This window comes from Eleutherodactylus coqui, chromosome 2 (assembly GCF_035609145.1).
Source record: "Eleutherodactylus coqui strain aEleCoq1 chromosome 2, aEleCoq1.hap1, whole genome shotgun sequence".
In the NCBI taxonomy this organism is placed as follows: domain Eukaryota; kingdom Metazoa; phylum Chordata; class Amphibia; order Anura; family Eleutherodactylidae; genus Eleutherodactylus; species Eleutherodactylus coqui.
The window spans coordinates 339,043,789-339,066,057 of record NC_089838.1 but is presented as its reverse complement, the minus strand read 5'-3'; the positions used below and the strand labels follow the sequence as shown (position 1 = coordinate 339,066,057).

The 22,269-nt window shown below is 43.6% G+C and overlaps 1 protein-coding gene across 1 annotated transcript; it reads left to right on the top strand.

Moving 5' to 3' along the window:
* Nucleotides 1–8,764: 8,764 nt before the first annotated feature.
* On the top strand, nucleotides 8,765–13,734 carry LOC136613187 (olfactory receptor 5G9-like). The gene is made up of 2 exons (XM_066594027.1): nucleotides 8,765–8,821; nucleotides 12,811–13,734. Exons 1-2 carry the CDS (start codon nucleotides 8,765–8,767, stop codon nucleotides 13,732–13,734), a joined length of 981 nt encoding a protein of 326 aa, XP_066450124.1.
* Nucleotides 13,735–22,269: the final 8,535 nt, after the last annotated feature.

The following is a 22,269-nucleotide window of genomic DNA, read 5'->3' as shown; positions in this document are numbered from 1 at the left end:
ATTGGCCTTGGTACAATGTTTGCTGCCTCTCAATCTCAATCATGGCAGCCAGATTCATGATTATAGAAGTCTCCTCAGATGCCGGACACAGTATGTCCCGCCCTAGAGTCTCTAGCATTTCTGTCGCTACACAGTTTATTAATCTACCCTCAGACAGAGGGATCCACTCATGAACGTTCAAACGATAAACAAATATTTGTGGACACACACAAATAGACAGAGCACCAGTACAACTGGCTTAGTCTCACTGTTCTCTTTGGATACGCCAGACTGAATTATCTCAGCTTGGATGTCTAACAGCCTCTCACCCCTGAGCCTCATATGCAGGCCCCCCCAAGGGGCAGAGTCCCTGCTTAGATGTCTGTCAGCCTCTCCCTCCTCCTGAGTCGGAAACGCACCAGAGAGTCAGTGATATCTTGACTCTCCACACTTCCCAGGATTAGAGTTCCTGCACAGACCACACCCTTAGGCAACAAGACTTCACCAATTCATCAGTACTCTCAAGATAACAGGCATGCAAACATTCCTTTTTTTATCTTATGACAGGTTTTATTGAGTGGTCGAGACTTAAAATTACCTGTCGTGCGGATCCAAATCGATCGGCCTTGACACGGCACATAGGCGAGCTTGGAGTCAGCCACACAGGTATAGATAATTAATTTATCTTACCGTGTTCTGATGATTTGTTGGGCCCGCCAAGTCCAAGGTTGCCTATGTCCGTGCCTTGCGTCCGATCTCTTTGGAGCCAATCAACCACTCCCCGTATGGGCCACCAGCTGTCGTGGATTTCCTTTTGCGTCCAACGACTTACTCAATTAGGAATGTTTACACCCTTCCAGATTAATTATGAATTGATTATGCGCATAAGAAGACTTCATACTTACACAAGTTCAGCATGTATAAGCTTCCTCAATTCTGCTTTATTGTTGGGCGCGCAGCCTCTTTTAAAGAGTTTAACATATCTGCCCATCTGGGCAGGTCAAAGATTACATAGATACAACGTATTGTTTAATTATTGGATAAGCATCTTGCAATTCTTCCATCCTCCGGTCATCTGTGATTGGCCATCAGGTGGTGGACGAGATGAGTGGGTTGTCTTGGACCCACGTGTGGTTCCTCCGATATGATTGGATATTACAGCTTGAACTATTAATTGCATACATATACCGTGTTATTTGCATAAGTTTCCAGTAAAACTGCTTGGGTTATTACTGCGGTAGCTGTTTCAGACTGCGGTTATCTATGTCTGATTTTTACTTCTTCTAAAGTTACAAAACAGATGGAAAAGTATAGGGTGTTCATGTTAAATATTATCTTTGTCAGCAGAGTTTAGGGAATAGAAGTTTCATTAAAGGAAGTAGAAATATTGCATAAATGGGGGCGGAGCCTGGCTGCGGACTGTGATGGTCGCATGAGAGGAGCGCTCCGTCACTGAGGCACTATTCCCGGCTCCAGACAGCAGCTTTTAACAAGAAGATGGGGAAAATAACGAAAGATAAAGGTGGAGAACAGCTGGGGACCCCTCGGCCAGCCCGTGGACAGTCAGATCTTCAGCGGTTCCTGAAGGACCAGAGCTCCCGTTCCCCGCACGCAGCAAGTAAGATGGCGCCGGCAGCAGCTGTAGCACGGTCCACAGCGCAGGAAGGTGACAGCTCCTCTGAAGGGGAAGAAGACGAGCCCCTGTCTAAAGGATTCATGAAGGAGCTGCTCACTAAAATGATGCAGCCGGTCCTGGCCGAACTGATAGAGATTAAGGACGAGGTGAGACACATGGGGAGGAGGGTGGAGGAGCTGGAAGGCGCTGCAGCCAATATCACTACCCACTCCAGTGAATTGGCTGCAGTAGTGAAAGAGCAACATCTTCAGCTCAACAAAATGATCCTGCTACAGGAAGATACAGAGAATAGGAGTAGGAGGAATAATGTCCGGATAAAGGGTCTGCCAGAAAAGTGGGCGCAGGACACTTTAAAAAAAATTGTGATGGAAGTCTTTGCGGGTCTACTGGGGGCGGAAAAAGCGGCCTCTATCACTATAGAAAGAGTCCACAGAGCCTTAAGATTACAACCGGCACCTGATAACCCCCCCAGGGACATAATATGCAGGCTTCTAGCTTTTCCGGACACGGCGGCCATTTTGGATGCTGCCCGCAACTCCAGAAACATAACGTACGAGGGGGCAACGTTACAACTATTCCAGGATCTTTCACCCTCTACCCTAGCCAAGCGCAGAATGCTCAGGCCACTGCTAGAGGTTCTCAAGGCAAAAAACATACGATATGCCTGGCTTTATCCGTTCGGATTGGGGATTTCCCATAGAGGAAAAAGACTGAACATAAGAGCCCCGGAAGATCTCCAAGAGTGCTGGCAGCACTTAGGCTTGGAACCCATTGAGCTTCCTAATTGGCTCCCCATGGAGGAGTTTCCAAGCCTCCCACACCTACCGGCCCCAGAGAACTGGCGCATAGTAAACCACACCAAGTCACCAAAGAATAAGCAAAAAAAGAAAGCCAGAGAAGACACCACCCTGGAAGAGACTTGACTCTTGGAATTTACTCCTTATCCATTTGACACAGAGACTCAGTTACCCAAGAGTCCAACTACTTAAAAGTGTCAGACCTTTCCTGGGTCTTCCGAACAGGACTATCCTAAGATCGTCCACAGTTGTTCTTTACCACCTTCGAGGACTTATCCCGGAGAAGAGGTTCTTACACCTCTAAGTTAGTAAGAAGTCCGTAATGTTATTAACCCCTCCAAAGAAGCTGGAGCCTGATGGTGCCTCTCCGATCAGGCAATTTACCGTATTTACTGTTTATATTTACTCAAGATATAATTTTATTGTATCTAACTATCTATCTAATTGATTAGGTAACCCCCCCCCCCTCACACAGGTGGTTTTCCTCCTTCCCCCGAGGCAACCCACCTGTACCTCTGTAAAGAGGTCCATCCATAAGCTTAGCTATTTGTAACTAATCTTTGCATAACTTGATCTATTGTATTTCCGCATTTTACTGTTTCCCCGTTACCCCCCTCCCTCCTTCTCGCTCTCCTCTTTGCACACCTGCCTTCCTGTCCCGGCCTGACGGACGACAGCTCTGTCCACATATCTAACTAGGATCGGTTATCCTGTTCCCAACTAGACCCGGCCACTGAGTGACTGAATAACTAATAAACTTTCTATTTTCAGAACTTGCTCTCGGCCTGCGGCGTCTCTGCTCAGCCTAGCATCTGCCTTGGTTTAGAACTATACGCATCGTCGTCAGCAGGAACATGGAAGCGATTAAATTCACGTCCTTCAACATCCAGGGTCTTAACAGACCGCAAAAAAGGTACAGTATTTCTCATTTAATCAAAAAATACAAAACAAAAGTATTACTACTACAAGAGACCCATTTTAAGCTAACTAATTGCCCTAGCCTACCGGGAAAACAATTTCCCCAATGCTATCACAATTCACACCCGACATCTGCCTCCAAGGGGGTATCCATTCTTTTCCACAAGTCTTTATCTTTTAATCTAAAAGCCAAATTCTCAGACGAGCTCGGCAGAGTCCTGTTCATAAAAGGAACTATAAACGACACCAAAATAACAATAGCTAATATTTACACCCCCAACTCCAACCAAGTTAGCTGGCTAATAGACAAATTAAATATATTAAAGGAATTTGCGGAGGGTCACATTATTTTAGGGGGAGACCTAAATGCTACTCTAAATCCTGTACTGGACTCCTCGACAGGCCGATCCTGGATCCCACAAAAACAAATTAGAAAACTTAACAAAGCCCTACAAGACCTGGGAGTCGTGGACACATGGCGATCTGCAAATCCCTCAACAAGAGATTACACCTACTTTTCACAACTACATTCCTCATATAATAGACTGGATTATATAATGGTATCTCGAGATATACTAACAAAGGTAGAGAGGACTAAAATTGAGACGATCACAGTGTCAGACCATGCCCCTATCCATGCCGATATTAAAATCGGAGGTGATGGCCCGAGGGAGTGGAATTGGAGGCTTAACACCTCATTACTAGACTCGGAGGTAGAGAAAGCTTATCTCTCCAGGCACCTACTGGAATATTTCTCACTAAATAGCTCAGAAGACCTGAAGTTCCCGGTTATCTGGGAAGCGCATAAAGCGTACATGAGAGGTCGCTTTATTGCACTAGGAACCAAAATTTAAAAAAAATCTCAAGCTGAAATTGATGACCTATTGATTAAGATAGCAAAACTAGAACAAGCTGGGAAACTAACACAAGCTATAAATAATTACGAGGAACTAATAAAACTAAGACAAACACTTAAAAATCTCCTAGAAACTAGGTACAATAAGAAACATCTTTATGTCAGACATATTGCGTATTCACATGGCAATAAGGGGAGTAAACTTCTCACGTCCCAAATCAAAAAAGCAAAAACCAGAAACAATATTGCAGCAATCAGGGACCATACAGGGAAATTGGCTTCCTCCTCCCAAGAGATAGCAAAAAATTTCCAACACTTCTATGCCACCCTATACAACCTTAAAGAAAGCGGCTCGCCCGGAAACCAAGAAAGTAAAGAGAAACTTATAGATAACTTTTTAAACACTATTCAATTACCAAAACTAGATGATCAGACAGCCAACTCCCTCCTAGGTCCCATATCTTTACAAGAAATAGAAGACATAATAACACAATGCCCCGCAGGGAAGAGTCCAGGTCCGGACGGCCTCCCAAGTTCATACTATAAATCCTTTAAGGGTATACTAGCACCAAAATTAAGAGACCTGTTCGAAGCACTTATGGCCGGAGACTTATTAACAAAACAAGCGCAGGAAGCGCATATCACGCTTATATATAAAAAGAAAAAGGACCCTGAACTTTGCAGCAGTTACAGGCCAATATCTTTGATCAACGTAGATATTAAGCTCTGGGCAAAACTGCTAGCAAAAAGGCTAGAGAACTTAATCCCCTCTATAATAAATAGTGCACAAATGGGTTTTGTAAAGGGAAGAGAAGGTAAAAATAACTGCTATAGATTATTACACGCCACTAAATACGCCCAATCCAAAAAGATTCCCCTGGTTCTGGTAAGCACTGACGCAGAGAAAGCTTTTGACAGGGTGGACTGGACCTATATCAAGAAGGTCCTACAACACTTCAATTTCCCCCCAACATTTATTACAGCGATATTCTCACTTTATCAAGAACCCTACGCTAGATTAAAAATAAATAATTCACTATCTCAACCCTTCAACATTAGAAATGGAACCCGCCAGGGGTGCCCCCTATCCCCGACCCTCTTTATTTTATCTATGGAACCACTCCTACAGGGAGTAAGGTTGAACCCCAACATAAAAGGCCTTACAGTTGGAGATAAAACCCTACATACTGCCGCATTCGCAGATGACGTAATGTTTATTATCTCAGAGCCTGAAACGAGCATACCAAATTTATTAACACTACTAAAAACCTTTAGTGCCATCTCCAACTTTAAAATTAACTTCTCCAAATTCACCATTTTAAATATATCCCTCCCCTTAAACAAATACAAAATGCTTAGCTCCTTCAAGTGGTCCAATGCGTCAGTGGAGTACCTGGGCATTACAATTACCAAAAAACACCTTTTACACGCATATGATATGCCGTTCATTTCTTGGTTTGGCAGAAAGAACGTGCTGAAATCTTATGTCCTACCTAAAATTATATATAAACTTAGAATGCTTCCGATTGCTCTCCCCCGGGCTTTCTTCAAATTATTGCAATCAGCCTTCTTGGGATATGTGTGGAGACAGAGAAGACCATGTCTGGCATACAGTCTCATGGTGAGGAGAAAAGAGGAAGGAGGTATTGGTCTGCCATGTGTCCACGACTTTTATCAGGCTACACAAATTAATTACTGGATGGAACTTACTTCCACCCAGGGGGACACCGTGTTACAATTATTAGCAGCAGAAGCCCATGGGAAGACCCTACGGGAGGACCTCTGGCTCCCTGATAAAGGTCTCTACAGGTCTAAAAAATATAATCCTCTAATCAGGGGCCCATGCGAGGTGTGGGATAAAATAGGAACATCCTTAGCTCCCTCCCCATCACCAGCGACCCCGTTGAACCTAATCAGCAAAGTCCTGGGTAAACCAATAGATGACACCATTAGAAGCATGTGGAGGGGAGTGGCCTCGCTGACACTAAGAGACCTACAGGCCCAGACACACAGAGAAACTCCCGACATAGTAAAGTTCCTGCTACCTAAAACCCAACTATCCTTCATACAAAGAATCCATATTACGCAAACGATAGAGGAATTTAAGAAAATACACAGATCCACACGACCAGACACCCCATTTGAAAAACTCCTCAAACAAAACTTCCCTGTGAGCAAAGCAATAACCCTTCTTCGCAAAAAAATTATTGCTCCCCCAGAAATATACAAACCAAATTTCCTTATCTCATGGGAAAAAGAGTTGAATATCTCCCTATCCTCTTCCGACACTAAAGTAATCTTACAATACGCATTCGGCGCCTCCCCATGTGTCTTGTTACAAGAAAGTCATTATAAGGTCCTGGTCCGCTGGTACAAGACCCCGCAATGGCTATACGCTTACAAATTGGCCCAGCATGATAGATGCTGGAAGTGCGACATGGGAGTTGGCTCCTTTAGACACATTTGGTGGGAGTGCCCGAAAATAGTCACTTTCTGGAAGGAAGTAGAGATAACAATACAACAAATAAAACCAGGACTCCGGCTGACAGCAGACATAGTACTTCTATAGAGACCCACTTTGTCTTTCCACCCAGCAAGAGATAAATTAGTAACCTTTTTACTTGATGCTGCTAAAGCCCTGATACCAACTCTCTGGTTACAGAAAACCCCCCCAAGCTATACACAGTGGATAGCAAAAGTCGACTCCATATGCAATATGGAAGAACTAGCTAGTTGGAGCGGAGGGTCACATGACAAGTTCGGGGAGGTGTGGCTCCCTTGGAGGCAGCTGAAACACTGAGACACATTTTGAATTTTAAAAAAATCCCTAATTCAGGATATAATTGACAGAAACAGAAAGAAGTGTCCCCTCCCTCACGGGAGAATCACACTTCTTAGGTGGGAAACCTCGGGCGTTGGGGACGTTGAAGATGCTGCAGTCACTGAGGATGACAGAAAAAGAAGCAGAAAAAGCAATGGTTCATAGAGGCGTCGTCGGGGCCTACGTTCCTGCGTTCCGGCTTGGCTGGGCGGAGACGCCGTAAGGAAGAGAGGTGGGTGAAAGAACACTTCCATTCCCCCCCCCTCAACCCTTTCCCTCCATACCTTTCCACCACACCCTGTCCCCACCCCCCCTACAACTAATAAGGTTGTCTTCTGGTAATTACATGTCTAGTTTGACCGCTCATGACCCCCCCCCCCCCCCCTATCTGCCCCTGACTCCACCAGTAGCAATAATCTCGGAGTTTAGTCACTGAGTTGACTAACATGGAAAACTGGATTATTTGAGATCTGTCTGTGGGGAGTGAGAGTGGTATGGGATCTCTCCCTGCGAGGAGACATACTTTCCAAAAATGTTTTATCCTGTTTAATTCCTGTAAAACCAATAAAAATCTGATTAAAAAAAAAAAAAAAAAAAGAAATATTGCATAAATGTAAGAACATATATCTATATTTGTATCAGAACAGAAGGCAAACATGGTAAAATACTGTCATTTGTTATACAGAATAAAAACAGGTTCACTGTCCACTACAAAGGTCCACAATCCAAAATATAGATATATTGGGTTTCCATTACACAGAAGTTCCATGTGAAAATAATTTTCAGATTTAATTCACCCAGAAAATATAAGATACAGTTCATTTGACATAAAACTCCTAGCTTTAGAAGGTACAGAAATACTTAAGTAGAAGAAAACTACAAAAATATAGCAATGATCTACAATAAATTAATTAAAAACAACTGATTAATTAATTTACAGATGTAGCAGCTCCAACACAGAAGTTTGGCATGCTACATCTGTATCACAGACCATCCAGGGCCCTTTAGTTGCACTCTGCTAATTCATAGTTAATGGCGGCAGTCCTAGGAAACTAGCATAGGCACACCGAGCGCGGCTTAGTGCAACTCATTAACACAGCATGCATTACCGCTGCCATATCTGTATATGAGTTCAGTGCATTTAGCGATTTCCAAAACAGGGCTGTGTCTGTCTGTTCCCTACTTTATAATCTGTTCCATAGGAACAGACACAGATAGCAAAACACCAACTCTTAATTTTCTACTTGCTAGGAAGGGTCATCATACCCTCAATGGGCTAAAATCATCTCCAATTCCACTTGCTTGCAGATCCCTTCTTTACATCGTCCTGCAGAACCAAGTCTCAATGCCCAGTAAATGGAGGTAAAGTCCATTTCATTATCTCTCATACATCTCTTGTCAGGGACCTCGATCCGGATGTAAAACTGCATTTCCTGAATTGTGTTTAAATATTGACACATCCTTGTTCAGTCTACCTCTGTTGCTGTCTCTAAAGTGAGACTGGCACTACTGCAGACAAATATCAAATCTTAAAGTGAAAGCTAGAGGATAGTGTGAAAGCTGCAAGATTTTCGGATTTTTTTTAATATATAGGTTGTAACATAAATAAAAAGATTATTTAAAAACATGCATGACATAAGAACTTGATTTATACAATAGGTCATCTTGTGATGATATATTCTCTTTAAATAAAGGGTCAAAGATGGATGGTGCTGGGGAGTCGTTTTTGCCACTGTATTACAGTGTTGGTGTCAGCTATGTTTTTTGTCAACTCAATGCTGATAACCCTGGTTCTGAACACGCCAGGAGTACCGGTAGGTCAGGAGCTGACCATCTAATGTGATTGTGGTAGCCACAGGTTTGCTGCCTCTAAATAGAAAATATAATTTTATCATTCCTTAAAAGCAAGCAAACATGAAAATGGTGAAGAATTGAAAAATTAATGATATTTGAAAGTTGAAAAATGTTTTATTTATGCAATCTGTAAGCTTTATTTTTATAGAAACAAAAAAACAATAAAGGAAACCTCTTAGCTCCTTAATTGTTCCCGGACTACTGACATTACATTACAGTGACAGACTCTCTGATTACAGTAATTTGTTACTTGTACTGATTGGATCAACTGTTTTTGAAAACATATGTTTAAAAAAAATTTGGTGCGACTAATCAATGTTCAAATATTCACTGCCTTCTTCCAAAGTTCCACACTTCCTCTTATCACTTATTTAGGCCTCGGTCACATGGGCGTTTTTTGCCGCGATTTGCGGATCGCATGACGGATGCACATCCGCAAATCGCGTGACCGGGGCCGAAAAATCGCCCGAAAAATCATTAGAAACGGGCCGGAGCAGTGCAGCGCTGTTAAGCGCATTGAATTCAATGGAGCCGGCAATACAGCCGGCTCCATTGAAAGCAATGGGCTGCGAGCGATCTCAGGATGAATTTTTGGGAAGGGTTTAAAAATATAAGCCCTTCCCTGAAAATCATCCAAAACTGTGTAAAAAATAAAAATATATATATACTCACCTTGTCTCGGCAGACGGATTCATGAATGGGTGAGTGAGTGCTGCCTCTGATTGGTGAGGCTGTGACCAATCAGAGGCAGCTCATTCAGCAGGCGGGGATTTTAAATCCCCGGCTGCTGAATACTACTCACAGCAGTTCAGGAGAACTGCTGTCCGGCCGCGGCTGAACTCCGTCTGCCGGGACAAGGTGAGTATATATATTTTTTTATTTTTTACACAGTTTTGGATGATTTTCAGGGAAGGGCTTATATTTTTAAGCCCTTCCCGAAAATTCATCCCGCGCTCGCCGGCAGCCCATTGCTTTCAATGGAGCTGGCTGTATTGCCGGCTCCATTGAATTCAATGGGCAAACATCATTCTTCTCTGCCACAGCTGTTACAGCTGTGGCAGAGGAGAATGCTTTGTCTAGTATATGTTCTCAATGGGCTCGGCGCTGCTGCCACCTGCCCCATTGAGCGCATATAGAGAAGAACAGGAATCGCAGATAGGTGCGATCTGCGATTTCTGTTCTATAATTAATCGGACGAGCGCATAAAAAGTGCTCATGTGTCCGATACCATTGCAAAGCAATAGTTCTATAAAATCGCCGGACGCATGCGCAAATCGCGCGAAAAACCGCCCGTCTGACCGAGGCCTAACAGTAATACTATGCATTAATGTGCTTAGTGATTTACAGGAGAGGCTTGTCAATCAGTGGTGGGGAAGGTGAAGACAGCAGTCAAAATATGAATATTAATTAGCTGCACAGGACTCCAATCAGTGGCAACTGCACACTTTCAAACATATATTTTATTAGACAGCTGATGCAATCAGTATGTGACCAACCACTGACATCAGTTTGTATATTAACCATTGTGCCCACAGTCTGGGCATGATTAGGGATATAACATGTTCCCATTTAGTAGGCTTCTCTGCAATTAATTTTTAAGGTAAGTCAGGTAGGTGGAGATCTACCTGTAGGAACAAAGCATCAACACAACAATAGCGTCAACCGCACTCACCAGAATTCCAATGTCGAATATTAAGAAGCAGCATCAGAGGTGTAGAAGTAATTTCCAAGTCACAGCTCTTGCTCTCAATGCATCTTTTTTATTTCACATGCTTGGTCATAATAACAGCAGCGACGGCAGTTTTGATGCCTCTCCTGGGTCTTTTTCAAGGAACAAAGCATAACAGAAAATATTAAAATAAATTTCATGTATAAACAATCTCCAAAGAACCTAAAACAATTTTTAAATGGGCATTCATTTTTCAAACAACTTGTGCTTATATGATAGCCAGCATGATAATTAGCAAAACTGCTATGTACTTTAGTTCCATTATTTTTTTTGTGCTTAAAAACTCCTCTGCTGTGCTGTCTCCCTTCCCCCTAGCTTGCTGGTCTCAGTCTGATAACTCTTGATTGATAGGTAGCGATGGTAGGACAGAGTAGAGGAGGAGTCATCAGCACTCACTGAGCTGCATAGAGAGCAAAGAAGGAGGGGAAGGGAAAGACACTGACATGGAGAACTGCAAGTAGAGTTAATGGTTAAATTTACTGCTTCTTCAACACAGATACACTGCTAAGTCTTTCTGCACACTCCTGTCTAATATGATTGTCTGTGCATGTAATTATCATTTACGAAGCAAAAACTTCTGTAGTTCTTTAAAAATAGTCTATTGCCCAAAGCACACACAGCACAGTAGTAGCTTCTCCCACCAGTCCTGACCTCTCATGGTATGGAGAAATAGCTATATAGGGTATAATGGGGATATTAGTCATATAATAGCCAGAAACAAGGTTATTCCTCATGTACCTACAAATGGCCGCATATTCTGAAAAGTTGTCTGAAAACTCCAGTACGCTTTATATATATATTTTTTTATTAATGTTCTCTTTTTGATCCATTATCTGTTATTTAAATTAATTAATTGATTCACATACTCCTAGAATAAAGTAGATAATTATAGATTTTTTTATTTCTCAATTTAAAAAATAAAGGAGACTCAGGAGACAATGGCAACAATCTCCCCATAGTATTATTTTCTATATAAATATCTGTTGTATTGTAGATCATGTTCATGTGCCTGATGACCACAAACCATGTCTATGTCTATAATCACTTCCCTCCAGGATATTATTTTCTCTCCAAGATATTTCTTTACAACAGGATTGAAATAATTAAACAAATTCAATTTAACAATGAATTTTGAAAGCAAAACTATATCGGATGTAAGGATCATTTGGAACCCAAACAATAGCTCAATCTATTCAAGAAATGATAAAATGATAGTCTCTTTGAAATTACCAATATATACATATATAAGTATATACACACATTGTAAAACAAAGCAAGCACATAATATGTATCATATATATCAGGTGAAACATATGCATACAATGCCCAGATACCACAATTCTTATCTCTACCCCAAACCCAATTACCTTTCAATGAACATGCAACATATTGCAATCAACAATAAGGTCTAATGTTTTTTACGTACTTCTGACATAACCTACCATCATGTTCCAAACTTTTTGTTGTTCTATTAAGAGTTTGAACTTCATTAGGAAAAATGCAATTCTCATATTTGTCTATTTATTATATAGAAGTGAATGTTGGTGTGATTTTGGCAGTTTTTTTTTAGTTTACCAAGATCTATATGTAGATTGAAGGATTTTGATTATTCATGTATTTATTTTTCCTTTTTTAAGAGTTTTTAGACTTATATATTAGTTTGTAAAAAACATAAAAATAATGAAAACAATTCTATGATATATAAAATTCTAGTTACATTTGTGGAGAATTATAAAGTGTTAATCTTAATATCTACCTACATGTAATTTCAATATGCTGTATGGCCACTTTAAGGTAAATGTGTCTGGGGTAGTACTATGTCAATTGAGGTAGTTTGAGTATTTTATGCAGATTTTTCTTATAATTTAATTGTCTATTTTTAGTGTTTTTTTTAATCCACAGAGGTCAGGAAAGTATTTTTTTTAAATACTATACTTTTTCTACTGTATCTGGGGCTATATCACCAGAATTAATTTAAAAAAAAACAGTGAGCAACAAACTTAACCATATACTATAAATATTCTTTAAGAACCAGAGTGACCATTAATTAATACAGTATCATGCATAAAGTATATTAAGGTACATTATATAACGAGCATAATTATATTTATGCCTGGTACATGACAATGGATTACAATAGTACTTGCATATTAAGAGAAAAAGGAACTTACCGTTGTGTATGTTTATGGTAGATTAAATACTATCTGTACTATCACGCAGGAGAGAAATCGGACTTTCGAGTTTTTCCTCTTAGGATTTCAATGTAGGCAAAGTATAAACAAATTCCTGTTCTGTCTTTTTCTTGTGTTTTACTGTTTGACAATATGTGGAAATATCCTTATAATCATCCTGGTGTTCACCAGCAAGACCCTCCACACTCCAATGTACTTCTTCATCTCACAACTGTCTATTGGTGACATCTTGGTGATCACAGATATTGTCCCCAACATGCTCCGCATCCTACTGAATGGTGGGGGAACGATGACTTTTATCAGCTGTATCACTCAATTAATTTTTTTAAGTAGCTCAGAAACATTTGAATGTCTTCTCCTTGCTGTGATGTCTTATGACAGATATGTGGCCATCTGTAATCCCCTTCGTTACACTTCTATCATGAGAAGTGGACATTGTGTAATTTTGGTCACCATTTGTTGGTTGCTTGGATTTTCCATTACATTGCTTTACGCCATCACAACAGCAAAGCTTATTTTTTGTGTACCAAATATTATTGACCATTTCTTTTGTGACATTGTCCCCTTACTAGAACTTGCCTGCTCTGAAACATTCATTATCCGCATGGAGTTTTTTATTTTAGGCACTCCAGTTGTCTTCATTCCAATCACAATCATTGTAATGTCTTATACTTATATTGTGTTAGCAGTCTTAAGAATTTCATCTAATACCGGTAGACAGAAAGCCTTCTCCACCTGCAGCTCCCACCTCATTGTGGTCTCCATCTTCTACTGGACTTTATTTAGTGTTTATGTTGTTCCAACAAAAGGACAAATGCTTTCGATGAGTAAAGTCCTATCACTGCTATATACTGTGTTTACTCCTTTGGTTAACCCTATTATATACAGTCTGCGAAATAAAGACATTATGAAAGCTGTAGAAGAAGTAATCACTAAACATGTGATTTGGTAATTATCAATACAGTAATATGGTTTAATGATCTTATAACTGAAGATACTGAAGACATCAGCTTATTTGTCTGATTTATCTGCTGTGGATATATTTTGAATTATGTACTGTGGGTGGAAATTGTGAGGAGTTAAACTGTTTGTTTGTTTTTTTTTTCTTTGCTGGTCCAATCATTTTTACTAAAGGAATTAGAATGTACTATGTACAAATGTGCTGAAGCTATCAATAAATGTTTAATTACGTGAAGGAATCCACTCCTAATCCAAATGAAGTTCAGTACTATATATCTTAAAGTTAGCTTAGGAAGTTCCAGGAAGGGGTGATTACAGGATACTGGGGGCCAAAATGATATATGCATGGGAGCTATAGCTTTGGGGGAAATTCCAAGCTTAGGTCACTGGATTTGAAGATAAACTTGTTGCTTAATGGAAATAGAGTGCCTATCTTTATATATTGTTATATTGAATCGGTTTAGCCAGCAAAAGCGGATTTCCTTGTCATGTAGGGCATCTGTCAGTGGCTTAAGTCTTTTCTTTGTCCGAGTGGATGCAGCTGGATCTCAAAATAGGAACACTTTCGTGAATAGGGTTCTGGTAGGCAAAGTAGTCTCAAAATGATCCGCTCATTCAGCTGTGCAGAAATATGAAATCAGATGGGGTGTCAGCTGTTGCAGAGTAATGATGTTTTGGTCAAGTCCAAGCTTCATTCTGAAGCTTGGTGTTCAACCCTTCCTAAAAATTAAAGGATGTAGGCTAACTTCACACGGGCGAGTGCAATATTAGGCCGTGAATCACAGCCCAAGATCGTTCTCACCAACATTTTGCTGCGGATACTAAGCATTTTAATTTTATTAAATCACTTTTTTTCAAGAATTTTTTCATTTAAAATTGTTTAACAGGGTTGTCTGCAATTAGAATTTCAAGTAAATTTCAACAATATTGCATTTATAATTTTTACAAGAATTAGATTAATACATCAGTAATTTCTTTATTTAATGAGGATCCATATTTCTCCTTGACCGCTTAATAAAACAGTTACCTAAAACCAATATGAATAAACAGGAGGCCTTGAGGATCATGGAAAAATAACTTTTTGAGTAAGTAAACTAACAATGATGAGATGATTGAGGAATATGAGGGGAATGGGTGAAGTGGGTGGGGTTCGAAGGGTGGGAGGAAGCAGAGAGACACATCCTCTTTGTGCTAACATAGTTCACAACAAATATTGGCATCACATGGTATTATAGGCCAGACAAGATTCACTCCTTCTTATTTGTGATGTAGAGTAGGCAATGTGAGAAAGGGTGATCATACCATGAATGTTGTAATTTATTTGTTGCGTGTTTGTGTGCTCAAGAGTTTTGAGCTGTGTAGTGTTGCCAAGGTGACTATATTTTAAGAAATGATACATGTAATTGATTGGATAAGCTCAATAGTTCTTTAAATCTAAACATTTGGTTGCTTTCTCTTTACATAAAGTTACAGATAGGGGGTTTGGATATCCCAGTAAAGAGGAATCAGGGCTTTAGCTACTGCAATGGGATAAAAGGCCAACGGGTTGTCTCTCATTGGGTCTGCTAAGAATGATTATATCTGGAGGCAGCAGAACTTTCTTCTCTAGTATACCGTATGTTCCATTTCTTTCTCTGTATCTGACCAGAATTGTTTGATCTTGGGACAATTGCACCATATATGCAGGTATGATCCCACATGTTCCTGACATCTCCAGCATCTGTCCATCCCAGAGAATTTGTATGACTGTAGCCATTCAGGGGTTTTATACCATCTGGATAACAGTTTATTTATTTTTTAACCCATTTTTATTGGTATTTTCAAATATTTTCCATACAAGATATAATGCAAGAAATAAAGCATAGGGACAGTATCTCAGCCAAAGCCTCTCACAATATAGGATATCTACACAGCTCGGATGCTGCCACAAATAATGATCTCAGTTACTCTGGACTTTTGTTGGCCGGAGCGGAGGCTGTAAAGAGAAGGAAACTAGAGATAAGAGAAAATGGGGTGAGAGGGGGAGTAATGATGTAAATGAGTCATAGAACAAAAAAACAAAACCTATCAATGCCGTTCTCACCATCATCCAGGTCATCATGGGAAACACCATCAAAGATAGGGTCAACGTGAATCTCCGAGGTCATAATGTACTAGCCACTGTACTGACCGCTGCAGGAGAGACAGTCCCAGATCCCCGGGGAAAGCTTCACATCAGATACCTAGCCAATCAAACCATTTTCACTATGAAACTTTTCTGTCACAAAGGACTTTGCCTCAATTTTCGCCAGGGGCTCCAGATCTGTACAAAGCTGTCATGAGTATCCTTTGACCAGCTCACCAGTTCCTCTAAGTTACAAATTAAGTCAACTTTTTTCTTCCATTTGGGCTAGAGGAGGGAGTGCTTTTTGTAGCCAATGCAGGCAGATCAAAGGAAGACCATGTCTGACGAAATTGAGAGGCCTGGAGAAAAGCATCCTCAGACCACCCTCCACCTCCTTCCAAAAGGGAGCAATGGTCAAGCCGTCCCACCAAATGTGGAGATAGGAGCCAACTACTGCATTGCATCTCCAACATGTCAGCTTGTAATCACAAAGCCATTACAGTGTCTTATACCACCTAACCAACAATTTATAATGTCTCTCTTGCATAAGAATACATGGTGATAGGCTATAGGCCATTTTCAGAATTACCTGAGCAATAGCAATAGACAGGGATATGTTCAGCTCTTTTTCTCAGGAGCTGAAAAAAGAAGGCTCGGAGAACTCCAAGGGGGCAATAAAGCATTATTGTATATTTGAGATTTTTCTTGAGCTGGGATTGCTTTCGCAGAGTGTCCTCTCAAAATGTTTCTTAGTAGAGATGAGCGAGCACACTCGTCCGAGCCTGATACTCGTTCGAGCATTAGGGTGTTCGAGATGCTCGTTACTCGAGGCGAGCACCACGCGGCACTCGACTCCATTACATTTCCTTCCCTGAGAAATTTGGACCCTTTTCTGGCCAATAGAAACACAGGGAAGGCATTACAACTTCCTCCTGTGACGTTCCAGCCCTATCCCACCCCCCTGCAGTGAGTGGCTGGCGAGATCAAGTGACCCCCGAGTATTTAAATATGCCCCGCCCGCGGCTCGCCACAGACACACGCTAAGAGAGATCAGGGACAGTGCTGCTGATGCTGCTGCTGCTATAGGGACAGTGTTAGCGTCTTCAAGAACCACAACGGTCCTTCTTAAGGCCACAGCTCACCTAGTGCATTACTGTTGTGGCTGCTGTGAGCAGTTTTGCACACATTTTTTTTTATGTATATCAGGCGTGCAGGCTGTAGCGTTCTCAGGCTGCAGTCTGTACTTGAGTATAGGGGCAGTATTGGTCAGGCAGGGACAGTGGTAGTGTAGAATCCCATCTACAAGAACCCCAACGGTTCTTCTTAGGGCAACCTGTGACCGTGTGCATTTAACTCCGTGGTTGCTGGGAGTTGTAGTACTTCTGTATTGCACAGCAGAGCCTGCGTGCAGCCTTCATTTAAACATATTTCTGTCTGCACTTTACGTAGCCTCACTACAGTCTGCCTCTAAGTGTACGCCAAGAAACCATACATTTTCTACAACACTCTGTGTTATACGTGTGCTGTCTTGGAAGTTCGCGGTCTGCCCGACGCCCATAGGTTGAAAGTGCAATACACACTGCATAGCCTCAGCCTGCATTGCATAGTAAAATAAGGAGATTAAAAAAATTATTCCTTTTTAACGTCTACCGGAGACCCAGTGCATTTGCCTGCGTGGCCTGTGGGGCTTCACGTCCATCCAAACTGCAAAGTTCACAGCTAGGCCTAAGTGCAGCCTTCATTTAAACATTTTTTCTGTCCGCACTTTGCGTTGCGTCAGTTCAGTCTGCCTCTAAGTGTACGCCAAGAAACCACACATTTTCTACAACACTCTGTGTTATACGTGTGCTGTCTCAGAAGTTCACGGTCTGCCCGACGCCCATAGATTGAAAGTGCAATACACACTGCATAGCCTCAGCCTTCATTGCATAGTAAAATAAGGAGATTTTTAAAAAAAATCCTTTTTACTGCTACCAGAAACCCAGTGCATTTGCCTGCATCGCCTGTGGGACTTCACGTCCATCCAAACTGCATAGTTCATAGCAAGGCCTAAGTGCAGCCTTCCTTATAATTTATCTCTGGCTTGATTTAGCGTTATATTACCGCTGGCAGCCACCAACTGCACGGCAATAATTCACAAACATTTTTACACCGCGCTGTGTCTGCTCGATTCTTAATCCAGCATGCTGAGGGGTAGGGGCAGAGGACGTGGACGCGGTTGCGGTCGAGGATGCAGAGTCCCAAGTGAGGGTGTGGGTATAGGACGAGTTCCTGGTCCAGGTGAATCGCAGCCGGCTACTGCGGGACTAGGAGTGAGGACAGTTTCTGCGGTCCCCAGCTTCATATCGCAATTTTTGGGTCTACGTCGTAGACCTTTATTAAAAAATGAGCAGTGTGAGCAGGTCCTGTCGTGGATGGCAGAAAGTGCATCCAGCAATCTATCGACCACCCAGTCTTCTACGCCGTCCACTGCTGCAACTCTGAATCCTCTAGCTGCTGCTCCTCCTTCCTCCCAGCCTCCTCACTTCATGAAAATGACACATTCTGAGGAGCAGGCAGACTCTCAGGAACTGTTCTCGGGCCCCTGCCCAGATTGGGCAACAATGATTCCTCTCTCACCGGAGGAGTTTGTCGTGACCGATGTTCCCGGGGTCCGGGGGATGAGGCTGGGGACTTCCGGCAACTGTCTCAAGAGCTTTCAGTGGGTGAGGAGGACGATGACGATGAGACACAGTTGTCTATCAGTGAGGTAGAAGTGAGGGCAGTAAGTCCGAGGGAGAAGCGCACAGAGGATTCGGAGGAAGGGCCGCTGGACGATGAGGTGACTGACCCCACCTGGTGTGATAAGCCAACTGTGGACAGGTCTTCAGAGGGGGAGGCAATTGCAGCCGCAGGACAGGTTGGAAGAGGCAGTGGGGTGGCCAGGGGTAGAGGCAGGGCAAGAGCGAATAATCCACCAGCTGTTTCCCAAAGCACCCCCTCGCGCCAAGCCACCGTGCAGAGGCAAAGGTGCTCTAAGGTGTGGCAGTTTTTCGCTGAGAAGGCGGACGACCAACAAACAGTGGTGTGCAACCTTTCAGCCGGAGAGCCACCACCAGCAGCCTCACCACCACCAGTATACGCAGGCATATGATGGCCAAGCACCCCACAAGGTGGGACGAAGGCCGTTCACCGCCTCCAGCTTGCGCCACTGCCTCTCCCCCTGGGCCCCAACCTGCCACTGAGATCCAACCCCCCTCTCACGACACAGGCACTACCGTCTCCTGGCCTGGACCCACACCCTCACCTCCGTTGTCCTCGGCCCCATACACCAATGTCTCTCAGCGCACCGTCCAGCCGTCGCTAGCGCAACTGTTTGAGCGCAAGCGCGAGTACGCCGCCACGCACCCGCACGCTCAAGCGTTAAACGTGCACATAGCCAAATTGATCAGCCTGGAGATGCTGCCGTATAGGCTTGTGGAAACGGAGGCTTTCAAAAACATGATGGCCGCCCCGCGCTACTCGGTTCCCAGTCGCCACTACTTTTCCCGATGTGCCGTCCCAGCCCTGCACGACCACGTCTCCCGCAACATTATACGCGCCCTTACCAACGCGGTTACTGGCAAGGTCCACTTAACAACGGACACGTGGACAAGCACAGGCGGGCAGCGCCACTATATCTCCCTGACGGCAGATTAGGTGAATTTAGTGGAGGCTGGGACCGAGTCAGAGCCTGGGACCGCTCATATACTACCCACCCCCTGAATTGTGGGCCCCAGATCGGTGCTGGTATCTGCGGCGGTGTATGCCACCTCCACTAAACCTTCCTCCTCCTCCAATGCAACCTCTACCTCACAATCAAGACTTCTCAGCAGCAGCACGTCGCCAGCAGTCGGTGTCGCGCGGCGCGGCAGCACAGCGGTGGGCAAGCGTCAGCAGGCCATGCTGAAACTACTCAGCTTAGGAGAGAAGAGGCACACGGCCCACAAACTGCTGCATGGTCTGACAGAGCAGACCGACTGCTGGCTTTCGCCACTGAGCCTCCAACGGGGCATGGTCGTGTGTGACAACGGCCGTAACCTGGTGGCGGCTCTGCAGCTCGGCAGCCTCACCCACGTGCTATGCCTGGCCCACATCTTTAATTTGGTGGTTCAGCGCTTTCTGAAAGGCTACCCACACTTGTCAGACCTCCTCGGCAAGGTGCGCCGGGTCAGCGCACATTCCCGCAAATCCAACACAGACGCTGCCACCCTGCGCACCCTGCAACATCGGTTTAATCTGCCAGTGCACCGACTGCTTTGTGACGTGCCCACACAGTGGAACTCTACGCTCCACATGTTGTCCCGGCTGTATGAGCAGCGTACAGCTATAGTGGAATACCAACTCCCACATGGGCGGCGAAGTGGGAGTCAGCCTCCTCAATTCTTTACAGAGGAGTGGGCCTGGATGGCAGATATCTGCCAGGACCTTGGAAACTTTGAGGAGTCCACCCTGATGGTGAGCGGCGATGCTGCAATCATTAGCGTCACCATTCCCCTGCTATGCCTGTTGAGAAGTTTCCTGCAAAGCATGAAGGCTGATGCTTTGCGGGCAGAAACGGAGGCAGGGGAAGACAATATGTCGCTGGATAGTCAGAGCACACTCATGTCTCTATCTCAGCGCGTGGAGGAGGAGGAGGGGGAGGAACCTGAGGAGGAAGAGATAGCTGGGCCAACTGCAGAGGGTACCCATGCTGCTTGCCTCTCATCCATTCAGCGTGTATGGCCTGAGGAGGAGGAGGAGGATACTCAAAGTGATCTTCCTAGTGAGGACAGCCATATGTTGCGTACAGGTACCCTGGCACACATGGCTGACTTTATGTTAGCATGCCTTTCTCGTGACCCTCGCGTTAGACGCATTCTGGCCACTACGGATTACTGGGTGTACACACTGCTTGACCCACGGTATAAGGATAACCTTTCCACTCTCATTCCCGAAGAGGAAAGGGGTTTGAGACTGATGCAATACCACAGGGCCCTGTTGGACAAACTGATGGTAAACTTCCCATCTGACAGCGCTAGTGGCAGAAGGCGCAGTTCCGAGGGCCAAGTAGAAGGGAAGGCGCGGACATCAGGCAGCATGTTCAGCGCAGGCAGGGGAACATTCTGCAGGGACGCCTCTGCTCCGTACAACTACTGGGTGTCAAAGCTGGACACGTGGCCTGAACTTGCGCTGCATGCCCTGGAGGTGCTTGCTTGCCCTGCGTGTCTTGTCAGAGAGGGTGTTTAGTGCAGCTGGGGAAATCATCACGGACAAGCGTACCCACCTGTCAACTGACAGCGCCGACAGGCTTACCCTCATAAAGACGAACAAAGCCTGGATTTTCCCAGACTTCTCTACTCCACCAGCGGATAGCAGCGCTACCTAAAGACCTTTGTCAATCTGTGTATGATATTCGCCCTCCTCCTCCGGCTCCTCCTCCTGAAACCTCTCGTAATCACCGCAAATGGGCAATTTTTCTGTGTGCTAAAAGGCTCATAAAACTTTTCTAAATAATATGTATCTGTTTCAATTCTCATTAAAGCATTGAAACTTCCACCTGAACCAATTGTTTTTTAGACTGGGCTGCCTCCAGGCCTAGTTAAACAGTAAGCCACAGTACGCTAAGCGATTAATGGGTTTCACCTGCCCTCTGGGTTGGGCATGGGCAATTTTTCTGGGGTACATTTGTACTGTCGGTACACCAATTTTTCGGGCCCTCGCCTACAATGTAATCAAAGTAATTTTTATGGGCTTCTCCTGCACTCATGGTACACCACTGTGTCTGGGGTTGGCCTACACTTTTGCGACAGAAATGTAACTCTGTTCTGCCTACCTATACTTCTGCCACAGTAATGCTACAGGGGTCTGACTATACTTTAGCAATAATAATGTTATTTCGGTCTGCCGATACTTCTGCTCCTGAAATGTTACCTTGGTTGGTGTATACTGTTACTACTGTAATTTTACTAATACTGTGCTCTGCCCATAATGCTTCAACGGAAATGTTACTGGGGCAGGGCTATACTGCTATAACAGAAATGAAACTAATAGTGGGCTCTGCCCATACTGCTTCTACGTTACTGTTACTGGGGTCTGACTATACTGCTACTACTGAAATGTTACAAATACTTTGCTCTCCCTACACTGCTGCCAGGGAAATGTTTATCTGCTGCTTTGCCCATACTGCTTCAACGTTACTGTTACTGGGGTCTGTCTATACTGCTGGAACTGAAATGTGACTGGGGCATGTCGCAACTGATACTACTGAAATGTTACTTGGGTCTTTCCCTACTGTTACTACTGAACTGTTACTGGGGTCTGTCAAGACCTATACTATTGAACTGTTACTGGGGTCTGTCTATACAGATACTACTGAAATGTTAGTGGGGTCTGTGTATACTGCTGCAAATGAAATGTTAGTGA